Below are 26,643 nucleotides of genomic sequence, written 5' to 3' on the forward strand. Positions count from 1 at the left end.
TCAGGCGGCGGCGCCTCCACCAGGGCCAGGCCCGTCGGATGGGGTGCAGGCGGTGACGCGCTCGCGGGCCGTGGCTTCGCGGGCTCGGCTGAAGCTGCCAGGCCCCGGGCGGCGGCCACCGCAGGGCGCGCGGCAGAGCTGGTGGAAGCAGCGCTTGAAATTCTCGTCGAGGAAGGCGTAGAGCACGGGGTTGAGGCTGCTGTTGGCGTAGCCCAGCGCGATGCACAGGTGCAGGGCGGCCACCACGAGCGGGTCCCGCCGGTCGATGTCCACCAGCGTCCAGACGATGACGAAGATGTGGATGGGCGCCCAGCACACCACGAAGGCGCCCACCACCACCAGCACCATGCGCGTGATGCGCCGCAGGCTGCGGTCCTTCTCCTTGGAGCCCGACAGCAGGCGCACGCTGCGCAGGCGCAGCAGCATCAGGCCGTAGCACACCGAGATGACGAGGATGGGCACCACGAAGGCGAAGAGGAACACGCAGATCTTGGTCACCGTGTCCCAGTACCAGCTGGGGCTGGGGAACTGCAGCATGCATACCACGGCCCCGTCTGGGTTGTGGAGAGACAGGAAAGGCGGAGAGGGGCGGTCAGGGGCCTGCGCACGGAAGGGGCTGGGCCCGGTTGTTTCCATTTGTTTGTTTGTTTTTGCCAGTCCTGGGGCTTGAACTCGGGGCCTGAGCGCTGTCCTTGCACACTTGTTGCTCAAGGCTAGCGCTCTGCCACTTGAGCCACCCAGCACCACTGCTGGCCTTTTCTGTGTATGTGGTTCCAAGGACTCGAACCCAGGGCTCCGTGCATGCCAGGCGAGCATGCTACCACCAGGGTATGCTCCTGGCCCTGGTCCCACTTTTTTGGTTGTGTAGGTATGCCTATCCTGGGGTTTGATTCAGACCTTATGCCCTCACTTGGCTTTTCTGCTCAAGTCTGTTGCTCTACCCACTAGAACCACATCTCCACTACTGCTTCTGCTGCTGCTTCTTTTTTGTGGTGATTTGGAGATAAGAGTCTCACTGTTTTTTCTGCCCAGGCTCTCTTGGATCACTGATTCTCAGATCTCAGGCTCCTGAGTAGCTAGGGTAGGAGAGAAGAGCCACTGACACCCAAGAACAGCTTTTCTTTCTTTTTTTGTGGGGGGGGTGGGTCTTGGGGCTTGAATTTGGCCTGAGCGTTGTCCCTGAGCTCTTCAGCTCAAGGCTACCGCCCTACCTTTGAGCCACAGCCCCACTTCCTGTTTTCTGGAGGTTAATTGGAGGTAAGAGTCTCAGGTTCTTTTGTGCCAGGGCTGGCTTTGAACCTTGATCCTCATAGCTCAGCCTCCTGAGTAGCTAGGATTACAGGCGTGAGCCACTTTGCCCAGCTTCAAGAACAACTTTCTAACCATAGGCCAGGTAGGCACTCCTCTGGACATTATGGATGTCTGAGGCAGAAGTAGGGCTGGTCCAGGGGATCTCTTGGAGCCACACAGAGATTATAGAGCCTGGGAGTTGTAGAAAATGGTAGGGATTGGGGGAGGGAAGAATCTACAGACAAAGTAGGTCCCAGAACATAGGACATCAGGCTGATGTGATCCCCCCAGAGAATACTGAGTCTAAGACCTTCATTGTATAAATGGCAGGACCAAGGTTAAAAGCAGAAGTAGTATACAAACCAGCAAAGGCAAGAGGGAGAAAGAGAGAGGGAATGGGAGAGGGAGGGAAGAAAATAGAGAAAAAGAGGGAGAGGGAGGGAGAGAGAGAGGGGGGGAGAGAGGGAGAGGGAGAGAGAGGAGAGAGAGGAGAGAGAGAGAGGAGAGAGGGGAAGAGGAGTGAGAAGGACCATCTGGCCCAACCCCCAGCAGGGCTGCAGTTAATAGCTTGTAAACTGAAGGCTGACAGTGAGGAATGAGCCCCTGATGCCCAGTTAAGGCTAATTGCTCAGAGGTTGTATGAAGGGATCTCAGGAGCTCTGTCCCTCTGTGGGACTAGGGAACCAAAAAGCCTCCTGTCATGCTGTTCCCTTCTCCCACCCAAGCTTTAAGCTTCTGCAAACCTCTACCTGAGGGCCAAAAGAAAGGACAGATTGCCCAGTGGGTATCTGACACCCATGATCCAAGCTCCTTAGGATTTGGGAGATCAAAAGACCAGTTTAAAGCCAGATGGAGCAAAAAGTTGTCAAGGTCGCATCTCAACAATATAAACCAGGGGCCGGGAGTTTGGCCTAGTGGTAGAGTGCTTGCCTAACATGCATGAAGACCCAGGTTCAATTCCTCGGTACCACATACAGAGAGCCAGAAGTGGTGATGTGGCTCAAATGGCCGAGCTCTAACCTTGAAGAAAAAGCCCAAGGACAGTGCTCAGGCCCTGAGTTCAAGCCCAAGGACTGGCAAAAAAAGAAATACATATGCCAGATGGACTATGAAAGAGAAATACACAGGAGGATCATTGAAGCTAGCCCTGAACAAAGACATAAGACATTGTTGGGGGTGGGGGCAGGGGACACGTATCTAAAGCAAAAAGATCTGGCCTTGAATTCAAATTCCAATATTGCCAAAGAAGAAGCTCCAACATGGAATGCAGAGATCTTGGGTTCTAGGCCAAGTTCTACCTGATGTCTAGCTGTGTGGCCCAAAATAAACCTCCTGAGCTGTCTGTTTTGTTTTCTTGATTTGCTGTGTTTTGTGATACTGGGGCTTGAACCCACTGTTTCATGCTGGCTAGACAAGTGCTCTACCACTTGGGCCATGTCTTCCATCTTGATTCTGTTTCTCTACAGTAGAAGGTAGAAAGGGTAAGCAGGAGATCCTGTCTTAATCCTTTAACAGCTGCTCTCTGAGGCCTTGACAAAAAGCCAGGCACTTTCCTAAGTGTCTACAATGTATTACTTCACTTTCTCCATACCCTTGGAGTGGGCTCAGAGAGGTTAATTACTTAAAACAGTAGTAACCTACATCAAGGTGGGGCCACATGACCAGCTATGATTAGAAAGGAGCGGGCCATGACATTGCGATGTAGCTGTGCTTTCTCTTTCCGCTCTCGGATCCCTCTCCATAATCAGGGGCCATGAGCTGGAGCTTGGGTTCCCAAATGCCGGGGTTCCTTGCGTTCTCTGGTGAATTGTGATGTGACTGAGCTTTGGGGATGTTGGTTTCAGCAGCTTACTCGTTAATAAAGATTGTATTTGTACTACAGGAGGTGCACTTGTGAGTAACAGCCCACTTGTCATTCTCTAGGTCTTGCTTTGACCATCTGTCAAATGGTTTTCAAGGTGCAACAAGATAAAAAAAAAAAAAAGAGTTTGGGATGAGAGCACAGATTTTTAAATTTTTAACTCAGAACCTTCTGCCCCTGCTTAAGCTTTTATATTTCACCCATGACTGGCACCCTACCACCTGAACCACACTTCCACTTTCGGCTTTTTGGTGGTTAATTGGAGATAATAAGAGTTTCTTGGATTTATCTGTCCAGGCTGGCTTTGAGCCTCACTCCTCAGATATCTCAGCCTCCTGAGTAGCTGGAACGACAGGTATGAGCCACTGGTCCCAGGCAGGACCACAGATTTTGTGTTTTCCACTGATCACTGGCCAGTCGCACTCTCATCCCAGTGGTCATCCATCCACATAGTCCTGATAGATCACCTCCATGCACACAGGCCAGCCATCCACAATTCCATTACAAATTCCTTTTGATAGAAACCGGAGGACCAGACAATAATCCTTACAACTGCCACCCACATTCCCCATTGGCCAGCCACTCCTTTCCAATTGGTTGATTTTCCACATGCCCCGCCCACTGACCAGCCATCAATCTTCCAGTACTTGGCAACCAATCCTGAGCCACCACCACTCACCCTGTCAAGTGTGTTATAAACCCACAGAGGTCATTGGCACAGCTGTTTCTTTACTCACCCCGGGGCCTAGTCACAGCCATGACCATGATGGGGACCCCAATACCAGAAGCCAGGACCCAAATGCAAATGTTGATCAGTTTAGCCTTGGCTGGTGTGCGGAAGTCCAGCGCCTTGACAGGATGGCAGACAGCGATGTAGCGGTCCACACTCATCATGGTGAGTGTGAAGATGCTGGTGAACATATTGTAGTAGTCGATGGAGAGCACAGCCTTGCACAGCAGCTCCCCGAAGGGCCAGGTCTCCATCAGGTACTTGGCGCTCTGGAAGGGCAGCGTGCTGGTGGCCAGAGCATCAGCCAAGGCTAGGTTGAAGATGTAGATGTTGGTGGCTGTCTTCAACTTAGTGTACCTGGGAGTAAATGTACCAGCAATTATCCCACTTTGGAGATTTCCATGTCCATGAAACTCAGAAAGGTGAAGTGATCTGCCCAAGGTCACACCAAAGGTCAGGGAACAGATAGACCTAGAACCAGGAGCCATCTGATTCAGTATCTCTCGTCCCCACCCACCACAGCAATGTGAGAGGATCCCTCTAGTGGGTGAAATATCTTTGGGGGGGGGGCACTGGTAGTAGGATTTGAACTCAGTACCTAGGTGCTGTCCTTCAGCTTTTCCCACACAAGGCTGAGGCTCTACCACTTGAGCTACAGCTCTACTGCCTTTGGGTGATTAATTGGGGGACTTTTCTGCCTCAGTTGATTTCAAACCAAGATCCTTAGACCTCTGTCTTCTGAGTAGCTGGGTTAACAGGTGTGAGCCATTGGCACCAAGCTAGTACTGAGCCTTAAACTCAAGACTTTCACAAGTGATTCTTACTAACTCAAGCTTGTCCATTATTATTCAGCCTAAAGTGCATACTGTGGAGACAGAAGGAAACCAGAGCCCAGAGCAGTCAAATTTATCCAAGGTCACACAGTAAAAGTATCTGAGCCAAGATGAGAACTGATTCCCAGCATTCTCCCTCTATTCTGCCCCATGGCAGACTACAAGTCTCTAGTCTAAAAGACTCCCTGTGATTCCACTGTTTTTGAAGGACAGAAGGAACATCTGCTGAGCTATTCCTTCATGGTGTGTAAGGTCTTTTGTTTTGGCTTAAAAAAAGAAAGTCTCACTCATTGTCCTGGAGGCCCAGCATCTGTCCCACTCCCTCCTAAAATAGCCACTATTTACTTTGGAGCTGGAGAAGCAGAAAGTTTTGCTGGGAGACAGCAGAATCAAAGTGTCAGGAAGTGTCTTCAGCAGGGCTGGGATCACAGCTGTGTGGGAGGCGGTCTCAGAGCCCACAGCTGACTCCTGTAATTTCGCTGCTCTTACGCAGAACAATTTAAGGCTGTTCTTTGCCTTCTATTTTGACTTGCGAAAGTTCCATTCCAGAGGGGGGCTGGGGAGTGAGAGCTGGGCCAGGGAAGGAGCCCAGCAGTGACTATACCAAACAGAGCCCAGAGCATTCTCTTCCCCCCCCCCCCTCTCTCTCTCTCTCTCTCTATATATATATATATATATATATATACATATATATATATATATCCTTTCCACACTTGTAAGGACCTAGCTGCCAAAATGTTTTTGTGAAAAAAAAAAATGCTTAAACTCCTCGACCACCTGCAAGTGGTTAGGACACCAGCATGCGATTTCATCCTTGTGGTATTGACTGTGGGCATTTTAAGATGACATCCTAAGGTGACTACCACCTGCATGTAGTGCTCTCCTTTAAAAGCTCAGCCCAGCGAAGGTCAGGACTGCTCTTTATTAGCCCAAAGGTGGAGAGTAGTTGCTGCACTACTAAACTGACTCCTAGCATGATTCACTGAGTGCTGGCAACTCTACTGCTGAGGGGCTGAAACTCCTCCCCAAAAAATGGCTGAAATATTACATCCTCTCTCCCTCCTCTTACCCCAGCCACTTCCTATGCTGATGGCCTCCTTGGCCTCTCTTCTCTCCTTGGTCTTCCTACTCTCAAACTCCAGTGTCTCCCACACACCCCGAAAGTTCCTTCCCATCTCCACAAACCAGTGGGGACCACTTCCAGACCCCAGCTCCCCTCACCTTCCCTGCCACACTCTTCGTTGTCCTTTGGAACTGCGAAGCCTTCTCTGCCTCGGGGTCTCTGGACTTGTTCTTGCCACTGAACCCTCATCTCCCACCCGCCCTGCTCACCTTCACTTCAGTGGTTTATGCCATTTTAGTAGAGCCCATCCTTTGGAGACTTCCTGAAAAAGGGAATATAAGAGGCAAAATACTATTTGTCTGAAAATGTCTTCATTCCATCCTCACTCATGATTTCTTCGTGTGTGTGTGTGTGTGTGTGTGTGTGTGTGTGTGTGTGTGTGTTGGTCCTGTGGCTTACATTCAGGACCAAGATACTGTCCCTGAGTTTTTGTGCTACCATATTGCACTGTACCATTTGAGCCACAGCTCTACTTGAGCCAGCTTCAAACACTGATCCTCAGATCTCATCTTCTGAGTAGCTAAGATTACAAGCACCACCGCTGCTCAGCGTCACTACTAATTTCTCTGATACAGACTAGCAGGAGGAGGGGGACAGAGCACTTACCTAGCACATGCAAGGCCCTGGGTTCAATCCCCAGTACTGTTTGAAAAAAAATAGGAAATTATTTTCATCAGAATTTTGAAGGCTAAGAACTCTGGACTGCGAGCTTCGAGTGTAACTGTCAAGCTTAGCAAATTGTTTTTGTTTTTGTAAAACTGCTTGACCTGATCTACCACCTGTGTGAAGTGTCATCCTTGTGGTTGTTGAGTGTGGGCATTATAAGATGGGGTCATACGGGGTGTCGTTAGGAACACCTGCGTGTGGTGTTTACCTTTAAAAGTTCAGCCCCACCGAGCACGGGCTGCTCTCAGCCCAAAGGTGAAGAGTAGTGTAAATGACTCCTAAAATGACTACTGTCTTGCCTCAGAGTGCTGATGACTGTATTAGCAGGGGGTTCAGGTCCCCCCAAGGTGGCTGGGGTATTATATAACCACTGAAACACCTAAAACCATTCTAGTTCAAGATGGTTAGTGTATAATCTGTCTTCCTTCCCCCCCCACACACTCTCAGGATCTTCTCTTCATCCTTGGCAGTCTGACATTTTGTAATAATGTGTTTAGAGATGACTCGATCATTTGTTCTTTTGTAGGGTTTTTTTCTTGGGGGGGGGGGTGGTCAGGGTCTGGGTGCCATCCCTCAGTGCTTTTGTTCAAGGCTCTCTACTACTTTAAGCCACAGCGTCACTTCTAATCTTTTACTATTCTATAGACAATCTCCTGGTAATTAAGGAGATAGCAGCCTCACAGATTTGCCTGCCTGGGCTGGCTTTGAACCATGATCCTCTGATCTCAGCCTGGTAGGGTAGCTAGGATTACCTGGCGAGCTACCAGCACCCTGCTGATTCTTTCATTTGTATTAGCCACTTTGAGTCTAAAGATTGATGTCCTTCAGTATAAAAAGTTCTCACGTAATTTTTCTATTAACTTCCTCCCCTCTGGTTTTTCTGGAATCCCTGGAAAATCCGTTAGGTAGATATTAAGCTTTCTATATTAATCCTTTAATTTTTTTATATTGTCTTTTTGTTATAGACTCTGGAGAATTTCCTTTTCATTATCTTTCAATCCTTCTATTGATTTTTTTTAAAATTATTTAGACTCTTGTATTTTGTTTTCCCAGTGCACATTCCCCTCCTCTCACTCTTCTATCCATACATGCCATTCACAGTATCTTAGTTCATGAACACAATATCTTTCCTTAATTCTCAGAGGACACAACCTCTGTATTTTTCTCATCTGTGCACATTGTCTCCTTGCTGGAAGGATCTTGGCTTGATTATTTATCTGCTTTGGCTTATCTCTGTTATCCTGCAGATTCCCTTCAAATATCTACTGAGACGTGCTTCACTTAAAGTGGAGGGGGGGGATACAAACAAGTCGGCTGCCCTGTAGAGGGTCTGAGTGATGCTTTCCACTGGGGAAGTTTCCCCTCCTGCCTGAGCTGTACTTTGAGTTGTCAGGATCCTGGCTACAGAGCTGGGAAGGGGTCTGAGACTCCTGTGTCGGCCGGCCCTGAATCCACCTTTCTGTAGGTTAACTTCCCTAGGGGGAAAAAGCTTGTTGTTTTGCAGAGCAGGTGATTAGCTGGCTGTGCAGGGTGTAAATATGGGGAGCTAAGGCTCCTACTTCTCTCTCTATGGACAATGAACCTCCTGCTCATTTTCAGTCCATTACCTCACCCCTGCTCAGCTTGTTACTCCTCTTTGCCAACTGCTTCTCACCATCTTCTTAGAAGAAGATAAACTGAGGAATATACGGTGATGTGATGCTGGGCATGGTGGTACATACCTGTACCCCACATACACAGGAAGTGGAAGCAGAAAGACCATAGTTCAAGAATGGTCTGGGAAAAGTCAGCATTAACACACGTCAAAAACCAAACTAAAGACAAAAGGACTGGGAACATGACTCAAATGGTGGAGTATTTGCCTGGTAAGTTTGGGGCTGAATTCAATCTAGTACTGTAAAAGAAAAAAGGAGGATTGGGGCCAGGAGTTTGGCCTAGTAGTAGAGTGCTTACCTAGCATGCACAAAGACCCAGGTTCAATTCCTCAGTACCACATACATAGAAAAAAGCCAGAAGTGGTGCTGAGGCTCAAGTGGTAGAGCTCTAGTCTTGAGAAAGTTCAAGGCCAGTGCTCAGGCCCTGAGCTCAAGCCCACAACTGCCAAAAAAAAAAAAAAGCGGGGGTTGGGGAGGGAGTTAAGGAAAAGAAGAGGAGGGGAGGGGCAAGGAGAGCTGAGATTTAACACTGGCAATCTAATGCCAATACCTGCTAACCACTTCGCTATGCTGCCCCTCAATACTAGTTACCTTCCTCTCTCCCCACCTGCCCGCCCCCCACCTCTCAGAGTAAAATATCAAGGAACGTGAAATTATTATAAACAGGTTTGTCAACTTAATCCAACTAGTATTGGCTGGTCATCTGATCTGTGCCTGGCATTGAGAAGAATGACAACAGCCTAGCACGGAGAAACATGCCCGTGATCCCAGCAATCTGGAGGATCATGAGTTTGAAGCCAACCTCAATTAATAATGAGACCCTGCCTCAAAAATAAAAAAATTAAAGGCTATCAAGCACATGAACAGATACTCAGTACCACTAATCACTAGAGAAAAACAAATAAAAACCAACATGAGACACCATTTCACACCTTGTATTAAAAGAAAAACAAAACAGAAAATAAGTGCTAGGGGGCAGGGAGCATAGCCTAGTGGTAGTTTGCTCACCTAGCATGCACGAAGCCTTGGGTTCGATTCCCTGGAACCAAATATACAGAAAAGGCCGGAAGTGGTGCTGTGGTTCAAATGGAAGAATGCTAGCCTTGAGCAAAAAGTGTCCAAGAACAGTGCCCAGGCCTTGAGTTCAAGCCCCAGGGCTGGCAAAAAGCAAAAAAAAAAAAATGTTGGCAAGGGTGTGTGAAACCGGAATTCTTGCGTAGTATCAGTGGGAAGGTAAAATAGTGCAGCCACTCTGGAAAACAGCACAGTGAGTCCTCCAAACAACTGCAAGGGGCAAGCATCCGGGCCATCACTGCCATGTAAGGTTTAATGATCATCTGAGAAGGGTACTAAGGTTGTAGCTCAGGCACAGAGACTACCCTATCTGGCAGACACAAGGCACTGCATTAATTCCAAGAACTGAAAAAAAAGTAAACAGATGAATGAATAAATAATCATTACCTATTGGATAGGACCCAGGGTGAGGCTGGAAAAGCTCTGGCTGAATGGTTATTGACTCTGTAATGCTTTTAGGAAATCCTTCCTTTTTCTCAAAGTCCAGATCCCCATTAGCTCATCTTCAATTATGCAGCTGCTAGTACCCTTGCTCCCACCATCCATCTCAGCCCTCTCCCTTCCTTTATTTAAAACACTGAGGGGCTCAGCATGACAATCCAGGCTCTAAATCCATTCCCTCTTCTGTCTTGTGAGCCCCTTGCAAGAACAACAACACCTCCTTCTTCTTCCTCCTCGTCCTCCTCCTCTTCCTCCTTCTCCTCCTCTTCTTTCTTTTCTTTTCTTTTCTCAGTCCCAGGGCTTGAACTCGGGACCTTAGCGCTATCCTTGGGCTTTCTCAAGGCTAGAGCTCTATCACTTGAGCCCCAGCACCATTTCCTGCTTTTTCTATGTATGTGGTACTGAGGAATCAAACCCTGGTCTTTGTGCATGCTAGGCAGGCACTCTACCACTAGGCCAAACTCCCAGCCTCTTCTTCCTTTTCCTCTTTTGTTGGTACCAATGGTTTGAACTCAGGGCTTTCAGCTCTTGATCAACTTTCTTGTTCATGTTTGAGTTCTACCACTTGAGCCACACCTCCAGTCCAGGGTTTTGCTGTTTACTAGGATATGGAATCTCTTGGACTTTTCTGCCTGGGCTGGCTTTAAACCATAATCCTTAGCTCTCAGCTTCCTAAGTAGCTAGGATTACAGATGTGAGCTACCAGGATGCAACATTTCCACCTCTTTCAGTTTGATGGAGACTTGGTGTGCTTTGTATAAAGGACATCCCCCACTCAGCCTCACAGCCAGGCCCAGGGCCACATCCATCCCATCATCTCAGCCGTGTACCCTCTTGGTTTTCCTTGGAGCATTCTTTCTCCAAGCAAACTCACAGTGGTTAAAGTGAGGTCCTGATTCCAGGAGTCCCATGGAAGTTTACCACACTCCTTCCTTTTCACAAGGAATCAGTGGGAATGGCCAGTCACTTGAGGTGGGTTATTCATTTGCTTTCTATTCAAGTATCTTGGCTTCCTTCAGCCAGGCAAAGCAGTACCTGGCTTAGCCCATTTCTTCTTCACTGCAACCTTGAGTGAAGGCTGTCTTGGACTGGGAGTGTGGCCTAGTGGTAGAGTGCTTGCCTAGCATGCATGAAGCCCTGGGTTTAATTCCTTGGTACCACATACACAGAAAAAGCTAGAAGCGGTGCTGTGGCTTAACTGGTAGAGCATTAACCTTGAGAAAACTCAAACACAGTGCCCAGGCCCTGAGTTCAAGCCCCAGGACTGGCAAAAAAACAAAAAAGTGAGAATGTGAGGCTCTGAGTTCAAGCCCTAATATTAGTACAAAAGTAAATTAATTAAAATTAAAACAAACAACAATCCCCACCCCCTACCCCAAACACAGACATTACAAAGAGGAGCTACAGAGACACTCAAGACACATGGCTCAGAAGCAACGGTGCCAGAATTCACACTCAGATCTATCTGGTTGCTACAGCTCAAGATCAGAACAACTCAGGTGATGGCTCTAATGTTCACTCTCTCTGCCATTCATGTTGCTTCCTGCCTGAGATTTTCCAACATTGGCCCTGGTGAGGGCCCCAAGCTGGAGGAGAGTTCTGAGGTGGTCCAGAGATGTGTTTGCTCTGTAGCATTCCACAACTGTTCACACGCTCCTGGACTCTGCAGTGGCCCAGGTATTTGAAGACAATCTGCTCACCACCCAGGTGCAGCCCAGAAGAAACACACAAAGGTCAGAACTGCATCACCAACCATGAGGTGCCCAGCTCAGCTCAGAACATCTGCCTCTGTCCAATACAGACATGCTAGGGTTTCCCTAGCATGATTTATGAGCTCTTTACGCCTGTATTTGGTCTTGCTTCAAATAGATAATGAACATTTGTGGGACACTTACTGTGCGCCAGCCACTAGAACAAGCATTTTATGTTATTTAATCCTTAGAGCACCCCATAGGGTAGAAGGCTCAAATCAGGACATCTTTCCCCCTCCCACACACCCCGCCCTGCCCCTTCCTCCCTCTCCATCTTCATCCCAGACCCAGGTCCCCTGAAGGCTGCCTGGGCCTCACCCTGCTCGCTCTGAGTCCAGTGACTCTGCCCTGCAGGTGTCGAAGATAATGTGCACTCAGACCATTTGTCCCAGGGAGCTCATTTGCTTTTAACTAAATGGAGATGTGGTTTGTTTTGCCTTTCTTTTCTTTTTCTTCTTCTTTCTGTTCCCTAACGTAAGGTCAAGAGACCTAAAATCAACAGTCCCATCAACCAGATGGCACTTCAGGTTTTTTTTTTTGTTGTTGTTGTTTTGTTTTGTTTTGTTTTTGCTCATCCTAGCTTGAACTCATGATCTGAGCACTGTGTTTGGGCTTTCTCAAGGCCACTTGAGCCACAGAACCATTTCTGGCTTTTTCTATGTATGTGGACCAAGGAATGGAACCCGGGTCTTTTTACATGCTAGGCAAGGACTCTACCACTAGGCCAAACTCCCGGCTGGCACCTCAGGTTTTAAATTGAATAAACTGGCTTCAGTCTTGGGTATCCACAAAATCCAGTGTCGGTCAGACAACAAGAAATCATTTCATAAAGAAAGCTTAAAAGAACTAACACACAGTAAATTTCACCTGTCATCTTCACCTACCTGCTCAGGAGGTGAGTTCAAGGATACCTATGAATAGCCTTGGACTTAGGCAGGCATTCTGGAGTCTTGGACCGGGCCTTTTCCTTCCCTCTGGCCTGTCTTTCTGTAGCTTTCCTTGAGCCTTAGCTCCCCAAGACAGCAGCAGAAGGAGAAAGAAGTCAGGAGAACCTGTTCTCTTTGTGCATAATTGTCTTTACCTCTCTGGGCCTCAGTCTCCCCCTCTGTACCATGAGAGGGGAGGTTTGATGTTATTGAAATCAGAGCTTCTTCCAGTGTTGAGATCTGACACAGAGCTCTGGGCTACCACTGCCACACCAGAAGTCTAAAACAAGTCAGGCTGCCCACCTTCCAAAGGCGTCAAGAGGCCCTACCTCTCGTGGTTTCAGTAGGTTCCAAGTCATCTTTAGTTTGTTCCTACATCCAGTGACTTCTGCTTTCCTCTTACCATGCCCTTTTCCCCTTCCCTGTCCTCCTCCTACCCCGGTGTCTTCTACAATTACACTTATCATTAGAGTTTGGACCCACCAGGTAATCCAGATGAGCTCACCTTAGTATCCCTAACTTAAAAAAAACAAAAGCAAAAAACCCTACCTCCTTTCCCTTCTGTGTGCTCTCCTATCTGGGTGAAAGTGACCAGAGATGTGTTCTATTTAACTTTCCTTGTAGGTTAGGCCCACAGATGGGGCCATCTTTCAACATCAGATTGACCCACACTTGGGGCCACCTACACCCCAACCTCTACCATTCAGTGCTGACATGCACCTGTCACATTCCACTGAATTCCACCATCTTTGCTCACTACAGGTGTCCGGTGGGACTGCTTACAGGTTGTTAATGCGAGCGGGTTTCCCTGTTAGTGGTATAGATGTGTTACTCTCTCGTTGAATCTGCATCACTGCACGAGTACATCCTTTTCACCATTTCTCAGATGGCAAAGTTGAGCCACAGCCAGGGGAAGCTACTTAGCACAATGCTCACAGCAGGGAGTAGCCAGGCTTGAATGAGACCTCGAGTCTTAGAGACTCTAGACTCCACACTAACCGCTAACCCCAGCTTCTCCCAGCATATCAAATTCAATTCCTTTGTTTTACAAATGAAGGATTGGAGGCCGGCTTAGTGCAGGGATCACAAAGGCTCTGCCTACTTCTGGGAGCAAGTAGCTTAAACAAAGCAAGTGCCATCCTCCGGAGTCCAGCTGGGGCTCCCTCTATTTGCAGACAAAGGGTGATTGCTCTCCACAGGGGCAAAACAAGCCCAGCTAGGCAGCAAAGACTACAAGCTGTGTCCCTGCCCACCATTTAACTCCAGTGGCAAGTGGCCAGAAATTAATTAGCTGTCTACGCTTTGGCAACAGCTGAGTAAGGAAAGTAGTTAATTATAATGGAGCCCATGGAGCCTGTCACAGAAGAAGATTAAGAAAGGGCTGGACCCCAGGACTAGTGCTAGCTACTCAGGAGGCTGAGATCTGAGGATCACGGTTCAAAGCCGCCTCATGCTGAAAGTCTCTGCAAGAATCCCTAGCCCTTCTGCTTTGTTTGTTTGTTTTTTGCCAGTCCAGGGTCTTGAATTCAGGGCCTGGCCACTTTCCTTGAGCCTCTTTGTGTTCAAGGCTAGCACTCGACCACTTGAGACATAGTGCCACTTCCAGCTTTTTCTGAATAGTTTATTGGAGATGAGTCTCATGAACTTTTCTGCCATGGTTTTGAACCATGATCCTCAGATCTCCTGAGCACCTAGCTTGAATTATAGGCATGAGCCACTAGTACCCAGCTTCTATGAGATTCTTATCTCCAATTAACCACCAGAAAACTGGAAGCGGCACTGTAGCTCAAAGTAGTAGAGGGCTAGCCTTGAGCAAAAGAGTTCAGGGACAGTGTCCAGAACCCATGTTTCAAGCCCCATAACCAACAAAAATTAAAAAGGACAAAGAGCCAGAACATGGAAATGAAGGGTCCCTGAGTGGAACATGAGTGCGAAGGTCGCCAAGTCACGCTCAGCTAGCTCACCTCCGCTCAAGAGCCACAACACACTCAGGAGTTTTCTCCATGATCTGGTCCTGCTTCTTTCTGGATGTCCTGGTCTCCCCATGAGAACAGCCTCACTTAAGTGGGGTCCATCAGTGCCTGGGTTCCTGGAAACAGGACAGGTCCTTCCAAATAAACTGCTTGCTCCTGACAAACCATCTGAGAGCATCAGAGCCTCAGCTGGGGCTTTCCCACCCCACACCTACTCACAGAGGTGGCAAAGAAGTGGCAAGTCAGAGATGAGGGAGGTATTTGGCATTGCTGGGGTGGGGGGGGAGAAACGAAGGAAATGGAAGGGCAAGGGAAAAGGAAAGAAGGGAAAAAAGGAACTCTGCCACTTCCCATCCACGACTGGCAAATGGATTAGCTCTGAACCTGTCTCTTCATCTAGCACAGGGAAAGAAATAAAGTCCTACTTCACCAAGTTGGGAGTGGGTGAGCCTAGTCACAGGAAACATTTACAGTGGAGCCGCTGAGCCTCCTGCTCAGGCTTTCTCCTTGAGAAAGCACAGCAGTTCTAGTGTTGGGTTCATTTGTACCAAGTCCATACACCAGGCTTTGCTGGGGAGCCCTTTCTCAGCTGGCTTGACAAGGCCTGGGCAGGCAGAAGGGGTCTTGTGGCCGCCTGCCCCTCCCAGCAGGACAGCTCCCCCAGGGAGAAACGGAAAATCACCAGCTAAGAGTATTTGCAGCCCTCTCAGGCTTTGAGAGCCAAGGGAAGTGGATGGTCCCTGTTTGGCCAGGAGCAGCAGCGTCTCTCTTGGCTTCATCCCTGCCCCTGGGAGTAGAGTCGGGTTTTCTGCTTGGGTTGACCTCAACTCGAACTCCTCTGATGCCTGCCTCCTAAGTAGCTATGATTATAGGTGTGAGTTGCCAGTGCCTGGCTATGGGAATATAGAGATAGATAGATAGATGATAGATTGATAGATAGATAGATAGATAGATAGATAGATAGATAGATAGATAGATGATAGATAGATGAATAGACAGACAGACAGATAGATAGACAGACAGAGCTTGGCACATAATATGCATGCAATCAGGTGTTTCTAAATAGATCATCCTCCATGATTCAAAGCTCTGTGCTTTGGACAGGTCAGTTATGCAGAGCAAGAGAGATTCACCTCTCCTCGTGTGGAGTTCTTTGAATAAGGCTTTTTTTTTTAACCTCACAAGACTTTGAAGTTTGTTCCACTTGTCAAGAAACACAGGGAAAGCTATAGAGGACAGATTCTTTCTGAACACACCCTTTCTAACCAGAGACAAAGCCACTGATTTCTGCAGCTGTGCTGGGAGCTATAAATCAGGAGAACACAGCCAGACGCCCCATCCTACCCCACACCCCTCAGCTCTAGTCTGCATGATGGCAAATTGCTAATGTAAACCAGGCTTTCTGTTCTACCCTGCGATTAGCCTTCTTCCTGTACATGTTATGATATTCTGGGTATCCAATTTGATTTTGAGGTCCCAGGGATTTGAGTTAATAAAATCATGCCTTGCCCTGGCCCAGCCCTCTGCCCCTCAAAGTCCAGACATCTGGCAGCTGGGGAGTATGCAATTCTGAGATCGAGCATCTGAGCTTCATTCTTTTAATCTCAGCTGCTAAGAGTAGCCTGAAAATGTTCTTATCTTCCCCCAACCAAGCCGCAGTCCTGCAGCTCAAACTCAAGAGCCTGGGCTCTGTCCCTGAACCAATTTGTGCTCAAGGCTAGAGCTCTACCACTTGAGCCACAGTGCCACTTCCAGCTTTTTCTGAGTAGTTTACTAGAGATAAGAGTCTCATGGACTTTTCTGCTTGGGCTGGCTTTGAACCACAATCCTCAGATCTCAGCCTCCTGAGTAGCTAGGATTACAGGCGTGAGCCACTGGTACCTAGTTCATCTTTTTTTTTTTTTTTTTTGCCAGTCCTGGGCTTGAGCTCAGAGCCTGAGCACTGTCCTTGGGCTTTCCTCAAGGCTAGAGCTCTACTACTTGAGCCTCAGCACCACTTCCAGCTTTTTCTATGTAGGTGGTACCAAGGAATCAAACCCTGGTCTTTGTGCACGCTAAGGAAGTACTCTACCACTAGGTCAAACTCCCAGCCCTCATCTTATCTTTTTTTCACCTGAATCTCCAGCACTAAACTTCTATGTAGTGATTTTCCAACATCTGCTTGCATTCCTTTAGTTATGGGAAGCTCTCTGTATCACACAGAAACTCAGACCTTCTTGGAGAGCTTTTGACTGTGGAGCAGTTTCTTCTGGAAACAATACATAATGTGCACAAACATATGTATTCAAACATATTCACAACAGCATGCTTCTATTGGCATGATAATAAGAATAACGTCTCCCCTAAAAGAAATATACTCCTACAGTGTAGTTATCAACAACCACAGTGTTTTCTGTGTAGGTTGTATTTGTGTGTGTGTGTGTGTGTGTGTGTGTGTGTGTGTGTGTGTGTGCTGGTCCTAGGGCTTGAACTTAAGATCTAGCTACTGTCCTTGAGCCACAATTCTACTGGTTTTTTTTTTATGGTTAATTTGAGTTTAAGAGTCTCACCCACTTTCCTACCTGGGCTGGCTTCAAACTGTGATCCTCAGATTTCAGCCTCCTGAGTAGCTAGGATTACAAGCATGAGCCACCGATGCCTGGCCAGCAATGATATTTTTAAAAGATGTTTCATAACATAAGAACATGTTCCTGACATAAATGAAAAGACATCTTACAGGTGCTGTGATGGCACATGCTGTATTCTCAGCTTTTAGCAGGCAAGACAGGAGGATTGCAAGTTCCAAGCCAGAAGTTCATATAGAGAGCGTACAGAGAGAAAGAGAAAGAGAGACGGAGACAGACACACTGTGATCCTAATTTCACTATATAATCCTCAATTTATTAAAAACAAATTTGTAATCTGGGTGACAATGGCTCATATCTATAAACCTAGCTATTTAGAAGGCTAAGATATGAGAATAGTGATTCAAAACACCAGCCTTGGGAAAAAAAAAAGTCCATGAAACTCTTCAACTAACTAAACAGAAAAAAATTTTTAAAAATAATAATAAGCTGGGCGCGGTGGCTCACACTTGAAATCCTAGCTACTCAGGAGGCTAAGATCTGAGGATCTCAGTTCAAAGCCAGCCTGAGCACTAAAGAATGTGAGACTCAGGGCCAGGAGTTTGGCCTAGTGGTAGAGTGCTTGCCTAGCATGCACAAAGACCCAGATTCAATTCCTCGGTACCACATACATAGAAAAAAGCCGGAAGTGGTGCTATGGCTCAAGTGCTCAAGTGGTAGAGCTCTAGTCTTGAGAAAGTCCAAGGACAGTGCTCAGGCCCTGAGCTCAAGCCCAGGACGGGCAAAAAAAAAAGAATATGAGACTCATCTCCAATTAATCACTAGAAAACAATGGGAAATGGGGCTGTGACTCAAGGGGTAGGGCGGTAATCTTGAGCTGAAGAGCTCAGGCACAATGCCCAGGCCCAAGGTTCAAGCCCCATGACCCACAAAAAAAAAAAAAAAAAAAAAAAAAAAAACTGGATTAGGAGCCAGACACTGGTGACTCACACCTGTAATCCTAGCTACTCAGAAGGCTGAGATCTGAGGATGTTGGTTCAAAGCTAGCTAGTCTGGGATTCTTATCTCCATTAAACTACAAAAAAAAAAAAAAAGCCAGAAGTGGTGCTGTAGCTCAAGTCATAGAGCATTAGCCTTGAACACAAAGAAGCTCAGAGTCAGCACCCAGGCCCTGAGTTCAAGCCGCAGGACTAGCAAAAAAAAAAAAAAAAAAAAAAAACTGGATTAGAAATATGGCTCAAGTGGTAGAGCACTACCTGTGGGTGGAAAAAAAAAATCAAGCAAGAGAGCACAAGGCCTAGTTTAAGCTTGGATACCAGCTCCCATACACACACTCAGAGAAATCAAAAAGGAGATGTGAAGGAAATGTATCAAAATGGCAACGCACGTTCCTAAAGCAAGATTATAGGTAATGTCTACTTTTGCTTAAACTTCTCCATATTTATTGAAATATCTACTTTGTTTCCTTTATTGTAAAAGAACATTTTCAATATTGAGCTGATAAAATTTTCCTGTAGCATCCATCTAATAATTCTAACTTCTCTGGGACTTCATAAATGTTGACTGAGTGAATGAGAAGCAAGCCTCCACCCTCTTCTAAACAGTCATAGCCATAGAAAATATTTCTGGACCACTTAGCAAATGCCTGGTTCTGTGCAGTCCTTCCATCCTTCTTGGCACAACCCATGGCCTCCTCATTGTCACCTCATTTCACAGATGAGAAAAAACAAAGATCAGAAAGGTTAATACATGGATTGTTCAAGCTCAGTCTCAGGAAATGCCCTAGTAAGACTCATGACTCTAGGTCAGTTTGACTTCAGTGTGCAGGCAATCAGATGCTTTTACCCCACATAGAAACCTCAGCAATTTACACCCTCACCTGGCACCAGTGGCTCAGCTACTTAGGATAACAGTTCAAAGTCAGCCCGGGCAGCAAAGGCTGCAAAGGCAGCAAAGAAGGAGGAGGGGAGGAGGAGGAGGAGGAGGAGGAAGAAGAGGAGGAAGAAGAAGAGGAAGAAGGGGAAGAGGAAGAAGAAGAGGAAAGAGAAGGAGGAGGATGAAGAGGAAAAGGAGGAGCTGGAAGTGGAGCTATGGCTCAAGTGGTAGCCTTGAGCAAAGAAGCTAAGGGACAGTACCCAGACCCTAAATTCAAGCCCCACTACCAGTACCACAAAATGTCAATGAGAGAGATTTGCAGTGAGTAATCTGGCTTCTTCCCTACCCTCTACTCTGATTCTTACTTTTCTTCCTGGACAACCTCTGTTCTGGCCTCCATTCTCCAGGCATCTCATGGCTGGCAAGGGAAGAGTGAAGGTTCATGAGTTTACAGTTCAGAAAGACCTGGGTTTGAGCTCCCATCCCACCCTTCTTGCAGCAACAGGCACCGAGAGGCCTGATCCTGTCTTTGAGGAAGAACAAGCTCCCACTGCAGGCTTGCAATACCAATCAAGAAGCCGCTGACCTGCAGCAAAGGCTCAGCACCACACAGTCACCTCAGGGGTCTGTGAGTCACACTTCTTGGGGGGTGAGCCCAACACCAAGGAAGTGACAGACTGCAGAAGACAGGAAGTGAAGCGTGAGCTATCCAGAACCACAATGTTACAAGGTCCTGAGCCGGCTGCTCTGGTTCCCCACATCTAATCCACCCCCCCATCCAGACTGACTTCATGACCAACCTGTTCTCTGGCCTAAAAACTCCATTTCCCAGCCTGGGGACAAGGTCAGATTCAGCCATAGATCTCACATCCACATGGCAGCTGGAGACCCAGAAGAAGAAGAAGATGACCTCTTCTTCTTTCTCCTGACATCTTTCCCACACCCCACTGAACACATCCTTCTACTTACCTGGGACTAGTCCATGGAGTCTCCTTGGGAATTTGGGGGTGGAGGGACGACATTGATTACAGGCTTCCAGGCTCCATAAAGCTCTGCCCATAGCAGCAGCTCTTAACAACCATGAGGAACTGGATAATGCTTGCGAGATTCTTCCTGCTTTTTTCCCCTGCAGCCTGTCCAACCTCACAGCCACCCAGCTCTGGTACTCAGCTGAGCCTCACAGCCCTCTGTAGTGCTCTATCAACCCACTGACTGTGTGGCTCTTGCCACACTCTATGTCGCCACCCGTCCTTGACCACTCAGCTCAGCACTGGCCTGCTCTGGATGGATCCCCCCAACCCAGGAAACTGTACTTGACCCTGGAGCTGTAACTTACCAGGGGATCCTGCAGCACTGGTTGTGTTACGGGTGTGCGCGAATCTTGTGTGGGAGACTGGGCAGGAGGAACTAAGGTTAGACTAGCAAATAAATGTGTGACCCACACATGACAGGGACTAATGTGGAAAAAGGTAATCAGGCCTCAGCAGCAACCCACTTTACCCACCTGTAGTAGTAGTAGTAGTAGTTGAGAACCTACTATGTGCCAGGTCCTATGCCACAGGCCTTGCATGATTCTACTCTTTCCAATGATTTATCATGATCACCTCATGTTTTCTTTGTGTGTGTAAGGAGTGGTACTAAGACTTGAATTCAGGGCTTTGTTCTCTGGCTTAGCTTTTTCTGCTCATGGCTGGCACTCTATCAATTGAGCCATACCTCCACTTTAAGCTTTTTGCTGGTTAATTGGAGATAAGAGTCTCTTGGAGGACTGGGAATGCAGTTAGTGGTAGAGTGCTTGCCTAGCACACATGAAGCCCTGGGTTCAATTCATCAGTACCCCATAAACAGAAAAAGCCTGAAGTGGCATAGTGGCTCAAGTGATAGAGTGCTAGCCTTGAGCAAAAGAAGCTTGGAGACAGTGTCCAGCCCTGAGGTCAAGTCCCAAGATTGACAAAAAAAATTCACTTGGATTTATCTGCCAGGGTTGATTTCAAATCTGGATCCTCAGACCTCAGCCTCCTCAGGAGCTAGGAGCACAGGCGTGAGCCACGGTGCATGGCTACTTCCACTTTTTCAAATGAGACTAAGCTGTGCAGCCATGTCACTATAACATGGGTTAAGTGGGATCTACAAACCTATAACCATGACACTGCTGTGTCATCTCACTGGGCTCCTTCCTGACTAGGAGCCTGGGTCCTCACCCCAACCTGGACAAGAGGACGGAGACAGAGGTAAAAGGAGCCGGGTACAGTGGCTCACACCTGTACTCCTAGCTACTCAGGAGGCTGAGATCTGTGTATCACAGTTCAAAGCCAGCCCAGGCACAAAAGTCCGTGAGACTCATCTCCAGTTAATAACCAAAAAACCAGAAGTGACACTGTGGTTCAACGTGGTAGATCAATCACTAGCCTTGAGCTGAAGAGCTCAAGAACAGAGCCCAGGTCCAGAGTTCAAGCAGCAAAGAGTTCATGACTAACCAAAAAAAAGAAGAAAAAATAGCAAGAGGATGTACAGTACCTACAAAAACTAGACAGGCTGGGTACAGTGACTCATGTCTGTAATCCAAGTCACTCATGAGGCTGAGATCTGAGGACCAAGGTTCAAAGCCAGCCCAGGGAACAAAAGGACCTGAGACTCCAATTAACCTTTAGAAAATGGGAAGTGGGGCTTGGCTCAAGGATAGGTTGGTAGCCCTGAGCTGAAGAGCTCAGGGACACTGCCCAGGCCCAGGGATAGGGCAGTAGCCTTGAGCTGAATTGCTCAGAGATAGTGCCCAGGCCAAGTTCAAGTCCTATGACCCACAAAAAAAAAATCCTAAAAACTAGACAGGTTCTAGACGCAGTGTTCCCAATTCAAGTAGACACTTGAACATCTTTCCCAGAAGCCCCTGACACTTGGGCAGTAGACACAGAGGACTACCAGGACCCATCATTCACCCATGGGAAGCCTGTCCCAGCACAAACTACTTGGCTCCATCCTGCTGTGTGCCTCACCTTGAGTCCCCCTGCATAGAAGGGGAAATACCAACTTATCCAATCTTTAGGAACGAGGTACTCATGGCAGATGAAGACACTAAGACATGTATGAAGAAGCCAGCCAGCTTTCTAAATTCCTTGGTGGGTAGCTAAGCAGCACTTGACAAGAAGAGCCAGAAAGACACACAGAGGACATGAAGGGTCAAGGAAAGCCTTGATGTACTCACATGGGACAAGGCTGGCACTGGCTGGAAAGAAGCAGAGGATGCTGGGAATAGTGGGGAGACACAGAGCATGCAAACCTATAGAAAGCTGGATCTGGAGAGGAAGAGGCAGGGAAAGGTACAGATAGAGAAGAAGCCAGCTGGGGAAGGACTGACCCTGTTCTTTTGCCTGGGTTTGAGGGCGGGCAAGCAGGAAGTTCTAGGCCATGTGGAGGGAAAGAGATCAGAGATCTGCTAAGCTTTGAGACCCCACCCTACCCCAGAGGGCTGTCTGAGCAGCCAGCCTTGGGGATCCAGGGCACTTCAAGGCCAGCACAGAGTCCAGGAACTAGGAGTGATGCTCTGCCTTGGGGACCAGATGGCTCACAATTCTAAGAAGCCTCATTCTGGAAACACAGGCTGATTGCTCAGAGCACAGCTCCCAGCGGCACCTTCCTGGCATCCAGGATGTGTGGGCTTCTCAGGTGTGTCCATGGAGAGGGCCAGCATGTGGGGGGGGGGGCGGGAGAATGGAGAACAGTTTATAACCAGGCATTCTGAGAGTCCAGGTGCTTTTTCTCAGGACCCTGTCGGTGTCACACTTCCAGGTCATAGCTTCTGACTTAGCTGCCCTCTCTTTGCCCTTCTTTCTCTGAGGAGATAGCCCTGGATCTCTCCCTAGTGAGACCCCACTGCTACCACCAAGGCCCTGAGCTCTTTGTACAACTTCACATTTCAGCTTTTGGAGAATAGGCTGGCACCAGTTATTTTTCCTGCTTTTCTTCTTTTTTTCTTCCTGCTATATCTCAACATGTAGCTGATGACATCAGTAGAAGCTCCTAGAAGGAGTTCATGTTTCTCACTCCTGGATCTCAAAAGGCTCAGATTTAACTCTTTAACACCACTAGGCCTTACCCCAGCCCTAAATGCCTGGCTCATATTCCCACTTCGCAGATGGGGATCTGAGCATCATAGCAGGGCAGTGGGTGGCTCACGACCTGGTTAACAGGCTTTAAACTCACACAAGATGCTGGGCTCTAGTTGCTCATGTCTATAATCCTAGCTATTCAGAAGGCTGAGATCTAAGGATTATGGTTCAAAGCCAGCCCAGGCAGGAAAAACCATGAGACTTTTATCTCCAATTAAGCAACAAAAAGCCGGAAATGGAGGTATGGAGGTGTGGCTCAAAAGGTAGAACACTAGCCTTGAGCCAAAAAAAAAGCTCAGGGACAGTGCTCAGACCCGGAGTTCAAGCCCCAGTATTGGTATGCATGTGTGTGTGTGTGTGTGTGTGTGTGTGTGTGTGTGTGTGTGTGTACATGCGTGCACATGCTCACACACACACACACACACACATTTTTACATTTGTCTGGCTCTAAAGCCCCATTATATGATCTGGCTTTCCTTCCCAGGCTTTCTTTGCAAACCACTCCATTCCCCAAACTGCCTAAACTCGGGACTGAAGGGAAAAATTCATTCCATCCCTGTCCTTCCACCAATCCAGTGTTGTTGTTTGTATTTTAATTGGTGATGTCAGGTCTTAGCTAGCTCAAGGAAACTCTAGAGAGAACAAGGACTTTTCTCCATCTTGGCTCCATCCATGTCCCCATTTCTCTTGGGACTTTTCCAGCAGAAATGGAGCCCTGGGCAGCTTCCCTATACAAGCCTGTCTCAGCCCTACACACCTCCTCTCACAGCCTTGAATACACAAGATGAATGGCTACAGATCACAGTCCTCAGGTCTCGCATCATGCAGTGCTTTGACTTTGCCTACCTTGAGCATATCTGGAGCTTGGTCATCATAGCAGCTTTTAGCTCTGAGTCTAGTGCTGGTTGTGCTACTGAGTATAAGTCACCTTGTCTCTCTCTTAGGCACAGATTCCTCATCTTATCTGTAAGAATGGGGGATCCTAATGCATTTCATGCAGGGTAGTAGGTAACATCTTAGCGACGTGAGGTACTATGGGGTCAGCTATGTACTTCCCATACATATAAGCCCAAAGCCTCCGGAGTGGAGCCTGAGATGGGAGGCCCTCTCCTGGCTGTGCCATCAGCCCAGTAGCCAGGGCTCTGGAAAGAAAGCTGGAAATGAGGAACAGATGCTCAGCTTTTCCCAGATCAGGGCCCCAGAAACTTACCTAGAGAGAACAGAACGTGTATGTGCCAGGAGCCAAGGACTCTCCAAATCAAGCAACTTGTAGGCATGCCTTAGGACCAGTGCCTCCCTCACTAGAGTCTTTGGAATTGCAGAATCTAGTCTCTATACTCCCCCTGACACCTCCTCACAGCCCTATTCAAGAAGGTTCTAGAATGATCCCATTATACAGATATAAAGCAGCTGAGACTCAAAGAACCTGCTTGTGGCAGAGCAAGGTTTGATAGGTCAGCTTAACCCTAAGTCTACAGAGGGGAGAGAATGGTACATAAAAACAAAGGTCCATCCTCCTGGGCTTGGGAGAATGGTCATACATCACTCAGGGAATTCCTTTGTATTCTCCATGCTTTCTAGGGGAGCAAGATTTTCCCCAGAGCAACAACCCCAAACTCCAACCCATCCTCCAACACACCACTACACCACAGTCCACCCTACAGACAACCCATCCCACCCCCACTTTCCAAGGAGATTGGCTCTCTATCCTTCAACAGATAAATGAGCCAGGTTGGAGGTTGTGGGGAGGGGGGGGACTGGAGCCTGCTCCTCATTGGCTGTCCAATGGCCAAAGTTGAAAGTCTACAACTCCAGCCTGACTCCATAATCTGCCCATTGCCTTGCCAGCAGACACTACACCACACTCAGCATAGAGAAGTCTAGGACAATATCCTCAGTCAACCAGCATGAGAGATCATCTCCAATTACCAACACCAGAGCTGTTTTGGAGGGGTCTTAAGGGGAATGCTTGTTTAGACTGGCCTCAAACTCACTCTGCAGCCCTGGCGGGCCTCAAATTCTCATTTCTTCTGCCTCTGCTTCTCTAATGCTAGAATTATAGGAGTGTGTCACCACACCCAACTACCAGATCATCCTTCTTATTGAAGAATAACCCTCTTGGTGGCAATAGGCCGATGGGACTGAGTCAGGAAGCACAAGCTGGGGCAAGCCAATGATGATTTAGACTGAAATACCAGGGCTGGCCACAGACCTTTGCTCACCAGGCAAAAAAGCCCACTTTATTCAGCTCCTGACCAAATGAACCACCATTTCCTTTGGTAGCTTCCATCTTTTGGATAGGACAGAGAGTTGGAAGGAAGTTGGAAGGAAGATCCAAACCTCTCTCATTTGCATCTGAGTTTCTGACTACATGGCCTCTCTGGGGAAGGAAACAACTGCTAGGCCACAGCCGCTGCCCACTGTGTTCAAAAGTCACAGGCTCTCCACTGGCAAACACCACAGCACAAAGGTACCCAAAGCCTGCCATGCTGGATGTACACCTTCTCTTGGGGTTTCAGAAGTTTGACAAAAAATTAGTCACACATAGGGCCGGGAGTTTGGCCTAGTGGTTAAAGTGCTTGCCTAGCATGCATGAAGACCCGGGTTCGATTCCTCGGTACCACATACATAGAAAAAAGTCGGAAGTGGTGCTGAGGCTCAAGTGGTAGAGCTCTAGCCTTGAGAAAGTCCAAGGACAGTGCTCAGATACTGAGCCCAAGCCCAGGACTGGCAAAAAAAAAAAAAAATTAGTCACACATACAGAATTACACATTGACAATTTGGGACAAACACCATCACAGCAACTCCAAAATATGTTGACTGGCAATGATTGCTCAGTCTGTAATCCTAGCTATTCAGGAGGCTAAGGTTGGAGTTTAAAGCCAGCCAGGGCAGCAAAGTTCATGAGACTCCTATCTCCAATCAACCATCAAAAAGCCCAAAGTGGAGGGCTGGCTCAAGTGACAGAGTGCCAACCTTGAGCCTTAAAAAGCTAAGGGAGAGCACCCAGGCCAATACTGGCTGGCACACACACACACACACACACACACACTGCCAAGTGTGACTGACCTGCTAAGTGTCCCCACAACACAGTGCAGACGTGACACAGTGTTCCTGTGCCCACAGCCTGCACAGTGCCCACACTCAGCTGGCTCCTCAAGGGCCCCAGGCACCCTGAAGCATCTCCACCCACCCCTGGGAGATTTCAGAGGACCAAACACTCACTTGTACTGTCACAAACAATCACCCACTCATAAACAGTGACAGACACACAAACTGTTGCCAAACTGCCCCACAGCCTTGATTCAGAAGCCAGGGATGCCAACGGATGACTACATGCTATTTAGGTGGGCAAGTGCATGTGACACAAACACACACATCCATATCAAGACGCACATCTCAAAGGAAGCGACCTCCCTGCAGGACCCCTGAGACCCTGCAGGAAGTGTGAAGGTTCGGTTCGGGGAGTCTGGGGTCCAGGTCAGAAATCTGTGGTCCCCGCCCTTAGCCCCCCTACCCTCAGGCCAAAGCCCCGCTCGCAGACTCACCGGACGATGCCAAACATGACCAGCACGTTGCCCAGCAGCCCCACAGCACACACAGCCGAGTAGAGCGCGGTGATGGCGACAGCCAGGGCGAGGGAAGAGGCGCTCCGTGCGCTCGGGGGCCCCGACGCATTGGCGCCCACGCTGGGGAAGGCGCTGGGGTCGGCGTCGGAGATGTTGACAAAGACCAGGGGCTGTGGCTCTGCGCCGGCAGAGGGGGCCGGTTCCAT

At 48.1% G+C, this 26,643-nt stretch overlaps 1 protein-coding gene across 1 annotated transcript; it reads right to left on the bottom strand.

Moving 5' to 3' along the window:
- Oprd1 (opioid receptor delta 1) lies at positions 1-26,643 on the bottom strand. The gene is made up of 3 exons (XM_090335432.1): positions 26,417-26,643; positions 3,889-4,238; positions 1-554 (listed from the first exon to the last, which is right to left on the bottom strand). The coding sequence occupies exons 1-3, from the start codon at positions 26,641-26,643 to the stop codon at positions 1-3; spliced, it is 1,131 nt and encodes a 376-aa protein (XP_090191558.1).

This window comes from Megascapheus bottae, chromosome 6 (assembly GCF_031878675.1).
Source record: "Megascapheus bottae isolate mThoBot1 chromosome 6, mThoBot2.hap1, whole genome shotgun sequence".
NCBI lineage: Eukaryota > Metazoa > Chordata > Mammalia > Rodentia > Geomyidae > Megascapheus > Megascapheus bottae.

Coding starts and splice junctions, on each gene's coding strand:
- Oprd1 (XM_090335432.1), bottom strand. CDS start 26,643: ATGGAACCGGCCCCCTCTGCCGGCGCAGAGCCACAGCCCCTGGTCTTT. Junction 4,239..26,416: donor GTCATGTTTGGCATCGTCCG/GTGAGTCTGCGA, acceptor ATTTACTCCCAG/GTACACTAAGTTGAAGACAG. Junction 555..3,888: donor GGCTGTGACTAGGCCCCGGG/GTGAGTAAAGAA, acceptor TCCACAACCCAG/ACGGGGCCGTGGTATGCATG.